The sequence below is a fragment of the Physeter macrocephalus genome, chromosome 18 (genome assembly GCF_002837175.3).
Source record: "Physeter macrocephalus isolate SW-GA chromosome 18, ASM283717v5, whole genome shotgun sequence".
In the NCBI taxonomy this organism is placed as follows: domain Eukaryota; kingdom Metazoa; phylum Chordata; class Mammalia; order Artiodactyla; family Physeteridae; genus Physeter; species Physeter macrocephalus.
In genome coordinates, this window is record NC_041231.1 from 76006669 (window position 1) to 76012640 (window position 5972).

A 5972-nucleotide genomic window follows, 5' to 3' on the forward strand; every position below is an offset into this window, starting at 1 on the left:
GCCGCTCCGCGGCATGTGGGATCCTCCCGGACCGGGGCATGAACCCGCGTCCCCTGCATCGGCAGGCGGACTCTCAACCACTGCGCCACCAGGGAAGCCCAAGTCCATGCTTTTTACCTTTCACACTCTTGCTTCGAGACCGCATGATTCTGTTCCTCAAAGGCATTGACACTACTGTGTGCAGAGTGGCTTCCACCGCACACCCACACGGTCTCTGGGCAGGGAGCTAGAGACGGAACCAGTTATGGAGAGAGTGATGGTGAGGCTGCTAATCACTGTTATTCCTTCCTTGAAGAGTTTTGCGTGGTTTATGAATAATGACTCTGTAACAATGGCTCGTCTTCCTATAAGCTCCACCTTTGTCCCCCGACCCCCAGCCCCGCACTAGGACTTGTAGTTCATTCCTACTGCTCTCCAAGCAACTTCCAAACTGCCCAACCCGGCTTTCCAGGTCCTCTGCCAATTCACTGGTTCTTTTGGATAACTCATATATCTTTCCTTCATCTGACAAGTATGGATCTAGTGCCTTCTATGTATGTCAGGAACTGTGCCAAGCTCCATGGATACCATAGTGAACAAGACAGACATGGCCCCTGCCCCCAGGGGATCCATTCTAGTCAGAAGACATACAAAGAAAACAAAGACCCAAATCACCAGACTGTGAAGCGCTAAGGACTGAAACAGAGGTTTTTATGCGTTGAGGGGAGACGGCATCCTCATCACCACTGCCTCCTGTGCCTTCATTTGTGTGCTTCCTCCCCATCGCCTCCTAAAATCTTGCCTGTCCTTCCAGCCTCTACATCCTCTCTCCAGATGACCTCAATCCCTCCCTTCTTCATTCACTCATTCGACAAATACTTATTGAGCTACTGTGCGTGGGCGCCGAGTCAGACGTTGGGGTGCAGCAGAGGATAACTAAGCCACTATATTCTCTGACCTTCTGGTCTTTTGGGGGGCCAGACAGCTCACAAACCATAGGCATGTAATGGGTGGTGAATTGGGGGCCTGAAAGAAAAGCCACAGTACATTCAAGCTGGGTAATTTGAGGAAAGTTTAATAAAGGGATCACCTGCAAAGGTGTGGGCAAGGTATAGGGGAGCACAGCATAGGTAGCCAGACCTGGGTGAGTGACAGGGAGGGGAGGGAGCAGTTACTAGAACCTGGAGAGAAGCCGAGGTGAGACCCTTCTGCTAAGACCTGAGGCTGTGGCCATTGAGGGGCTAGTGGGCGGCAGCCACCCTGCAGGGAGAGAGCCAGTCCGGGGATTAATGCCCTGGCCTCCTGCCCCCCTCCCACCTTCCAGGATCCTGCCTGTTCTCTGCTGAACGGAAGCCAGAGGGCGTGCGGCCCGTCCCTGCAGGCAGAGTGGCCAGCCTCCCAGGGCCCTGCGCAGGGTGGAGAAGTGGTGAGTGAGCGGATCTGGAGGGGCAGGTGAAAGGGGCTGGGTACTGAAAGGGTGCCATTTTAGAAAGGGTGGAGAAGGAGAGCTGTTGGAGCAGGGCCCCGCGTGCATCGATGGGACCAGCTGCATGGAAAAGCATTCCAGGGAGAGGGAAGAGCCAGCACAGGAGCTCTGAGGCAGGGTGTGGGCTTCTCGACCCTGGAGAGCGGTGGGAGAGGGGGCTGGGGAGGAGCAAGGCCCAGTCAGTGCAGAGCCTCCTGGGCCTGAGTCAGGGCTTTAGGTGCTATTCAGAGAGAGATGGGTAGCCAGGGAGTGACAGCAGTTGACTTAGCTTATCAAAGGGTCATTCGGGCTCCTGGGTGGCATTCTGGCCGGAGGGACATGAGAGACACCATTTCTCTTCAGTAATTTTCACGTAGTCTGGCACTTAGCAAACATGCTGGAACTGGGGGGAAGTGAGTCTCCTCAGTGAGTTGAACTGGGGGGAGGTGAGTTTCCTCCTCTCCCCCCAGGAGAGCCAACAAGGCCGAGAGTGACTACTCCCTGCAGACTGAGCCCTGTATCAGTACCAAGGGGAGAGGAGGAAACACAAATACGGATAACTCCCTCCCCATGGGCTGTTCGCACTGTAGTCAGGGAGACAGATAAACACTGGAACCTGTTTAACACCACTTACCAAGACAGAGGAACCACTGTCAATAGAGTTGAGGACTTGAGGACTTGAGGGATAAAGGCTGTGCTGAGGTCTGAATGGGGGGTGGTGAGCAAGTGAAGCTTCTGAAAGAGGTGAGTCAGGACAGGGGAGGGCGGAGATGGCTTGAGGGAAGGCGGGAGGGTAGGTGACCCAGCGACTGCCCCAGCACAGCCCCTGAGGCCCCTGTGCCCTCCTGTTGCGGTCTTCTCTTGTGAGGCTACTTTGGTGTCAGCGGTCACCAGCCTTCTCCTTGTAAACATGGTGGAAGTCCCCTCCGTGGCACTGGCCCTCAGACTGAACCCCCGCTGGGCAGGTTGGGTTTTGGAGCGCGTCTGCTGGCTCCGTACCAGGGTTGCCCCAGGAAAGGGGTCATTTGAACTGGTGGGGTCCAGGGCTGGAAGGGGCCCTGCCCCAGCTCCTTTACCCAGGTGAGTTGCTGATAATCTGAGAAGCTTTTAAATAGAAGGGCCCGGATCCTCAGAGGCTCTTAGAAGTGTTCGTATGGGGACAAGAGGAATGACCCGAGCCTTGTCAGTTATTTGTCATCACGAAAGAGCCCTGGGGCCCCAAATTTTAATGGTATTTCTTCTGGATTTTGTTAGGCGTTCATTTATGAATTTTCTTCAGCCACTGATAGTGGGTCTATCATTCTTCTGTTTTACTCAGGCTTGTACTGAAACAAGTTTCTGATTCTCTGAACATCACCTGACAGTGCCTGGGTACAAGTAGGGAGCAGCTGGCCTGAGGGTAAAGATTTCCCATGGGCACTCTCACTCCTGGAATCAAGTTCAAGGTATTTTTCTTCCTCTTGAAGCAGGGGGCTCACTGTCATCTCCATTTTATTATTTTTTTTTCCTACTTTACTAAAAAGTTATTTAATTTTGAATAGATAATATATGTACACAGTATAACATTTAAAAGACAGAAAAAGATATAAGTATCTTTTATACTTATAAAAGTATAAGTATACTTATACTTTTTTTCCTCCCCTCTCTCCCAGACTCTCAGTTCCCTTCCTCGGAGGCCTCCAGTATGTTGATATCAATATTATCTTATGTATTTTCCCAGAACTAGTCTATGCATTAAACACAAATGCCCGTATATACTTTCTTCCCTTTTTAAATAATGATAGATACTATCCATGTTTAACTATCCATGTATAAACTATCCATGCTTTTTATTTCCCACTTCTCAAAGTATATTTGGTGATAGTTCCATGCTAATAATAAAAAGCTTCTTTCTGTTTTATGGCTGCATCGTGTCCCATCGTATGGCTTTACTGTAGCTTATTTATTTAACCTGCTCCCGGTGGATGGACACTTAGGTAGTTTCCAGCCTTTTGTCCTTTCAAGTGTCGATGCGATGAGTGGCTTTGTGTCTCTGTGATTTCACTGCATGTGCCTACTAACTGGACAGATGTGCAAGTAGGTGTGCCTTCCAGAGCCTCTTTCCACCCCCATGCTCAGACATCTCTGACCGCCTTCACCAAAGCCTGCTCCCTAGTGGTCATCACACTGGGAGGCCTTCAAAGTAAAAGCAGCTGAGGGACCAGGCTCTAAAGCCAGATTACAGGGTTTCTCAACCTCAGTACTACTGACATTTTGGGCTGGCTTTGCTTGTTGTAGGACATTTGGTAGTAATTGTGACCTCCACCTGCTAAATGCCCTTAGGAGCCTCCCAGGTCTGACAAAAAAATGTCTCCAGACATTGCCAAAGGTCCCCATCCCCATAAGAACCACTGAGTTAAAATTAGGCACCAGGGCTGCGTGTTCAGACACCAGTGAGAGGCCTGTGGAAAAGAATTGGCAATAGTAGAGATTATTTTTCCCTCTCAAATCAGAATATGTCTTCTTCAACGGTTTCCTTTGTTTAATTTCTTCGCGGCCAGACCACAGGAATGTTCTAGAAGACAGTGTGTGTAACAACACTTCAGAGCTTGCATAGGAATCCTGGCTGTGCAGCTTGCTAGCTCTGTGACCTTGGGCAAGTTACTTAGCCTTTCCCTCTGTTTTCTCATCCATAAACTGGGGATAATAAAAATACCTACATCCTGGGCTGTTGGGAGGGTTCCTTGAAATTATATGCGTGAATGCTCGGAACTGCCTGGTACATAACAAGTTGTGGCAGGATAGGTTCCCGGGAGACTGAGATTTGTGTGCAGGACGTGTTTGGGGAGAGCCTTACCCCTGCGGGGTAAGGAGGGGAGGCGGCGGGACAGAGGGAGAAGCTGGGCCGCCCTGGGGAGCCCTGGAGCTATGAGGCATCTTCAGAGGTGTCCTGAGTTGGAAGGAGGGACCGTCAGCGAATGTGGGCCACCCCCAGGGAGCAGGCATGACCTTGGGTGAGCTGGCTGTCTCGTGGAAAGAGCAGCTGCATGGGGTCGGGAGATGGGATGAATTGGGAGATTGGGACTGACATATATACACTAATATGTATAAAATGGATAACTAATAAGAACCTGCTGTATAAAAAAATAAATTAAATTAAATTTAAAAAAAAAAAAAAAAAAAGCAGTTGCATGGAAAGGACGGTCCAGGAAAGGACCCAGCTGAGCGCAGTCAGCCGCTGGGGGAGCCACAGCTTCGGTCCTAAAAAGGGAGGGGGGTCAGGGCAGCAGCAGGGCGTCCACGGTGTGAGTGCTCATTGGCCAGTATTATGAGGCCAATAGCAGCAATAGTGCTTCTACACTGTGGACACCAGGAATGACCGCCAGCCTAACAGCACCCCGTGCCTCCTTTCAGTACCCTGCTTACCCCTACCCTGCTCTCGCCTCTTACTGCCCTTGCAGGAGAGGGGCTCATACCCACCCCAGCCACAGTGCCCTTGAGGCAGAGGGCAGAGCAGCCCGTGCTGGTTGGCTCTTCCCCATTCTCCAGCTCTGTGGCCTAGGCCAGGTCGCTTGGCCTGTCGGGAATTTAGCTTCTTCACTGGTACCTGGATGCTGCCTGCCCAGAGAGGGGTGGGATGATTAAATGGGATACTGCACAGCAGCAGTTCTCGAAGTTCGGTCCTTGAGTCATCAGGACCGGCAGCTGCATCTGGGGACTTGTTAGAAATGTGAATTCTCAGGACCCACTGTGAACTCACTGCATCAGGAGCTCTGGGAACGAGACCCAGGGATCTGTGTTTTCACAAAGGTCCTCCAGTGTTTCTGATGCACGCTCTATTCTGAGAAATACTGCCAGACGGGGCAGCACTTAGCTCCGTGCCAGGATCCTAAGGGGACCCCTGTCAACCTCAGCAGAATCTGAACCTGAACTCCACCTCATGGGCTTGAGGTCAGGCACCTGTGAGTAGAGTGCCACCTGCTGGTTACAACCTGCCTCGCGTGCACACACGAGATTCACACAAGGGATTCAGGCTAGACCCATGGGGCAAGGACAGCAGTGCTCCACACCAAGGCAAGTGACACAGACATCCTTTCCTCACTCTCCTCCACTCTCCCTGGAGAAATCAGGTTAAAGTGAATGTCAGGGGCAGCTTTAAATGGCCAAGAGGTCACCAAAGATATCTGCATTGTGTGTGTTTGTGTCAGCAATAACAGGTACCCTTTCCCAAGGGTTTGAGTGTCAGACACTGTAGAAACAGGCAAACAGACAGCAGCCCTCCTTCCTCTGCATGCTTGTGCATGCACTCCCTCCAGGGTCACAGGGCTGAGGGAAGCCTTGATGACCTGGTCACAGGCCAGCAAGGAGGGCCAACCACAGTGCTGAGCAACAAACGGTGTGTCCCATGTGGTCACCTGCTCTGTTTGACCACCCAGGTCCCCTGGGTGGGAGAACTTTGAATTCTCCTGCTTTATATTCCCGGTGTGTGTGTGTGTGTGTGTGTGTGTGTGTGTGTGTGTGTGTGTGTGTATAGATAGATAGATATAGA

General features: G+C 51.3%; 1 protein-coding gene across 2 annotated transcripts in view; it reads left to right on the forward strand.

Moving 5' to 3' along the window:
- Positions 1-5904, forward strand: part of TAF8 (TATA-box binding protein associated factor 8) — a 29398-nt gene extending 23494 nt beyond the window's left edge. Inside the window, exons 8-9 of one of the 2 annotated variants that reach the window (XR_003676874.2) lie at positions 2763-2889; positions 3097-5904. Coding sequence is in view for 1 of the 2 variants with exons in the window: in XM_007120305.4 (XP_007120367.1) it covers positions 2763-2786 (24 nt within the window). In the remaining variant the exon portion in view is untranslated. Of the gene's footprint in view, positions 1-2762 lie in introns of both variants that reach the window. The other variant, XM_007120305.4, reaches the window with a different exon arrangement.
- Positions 5905-5972: the final 68 nt, after the last annotated feature.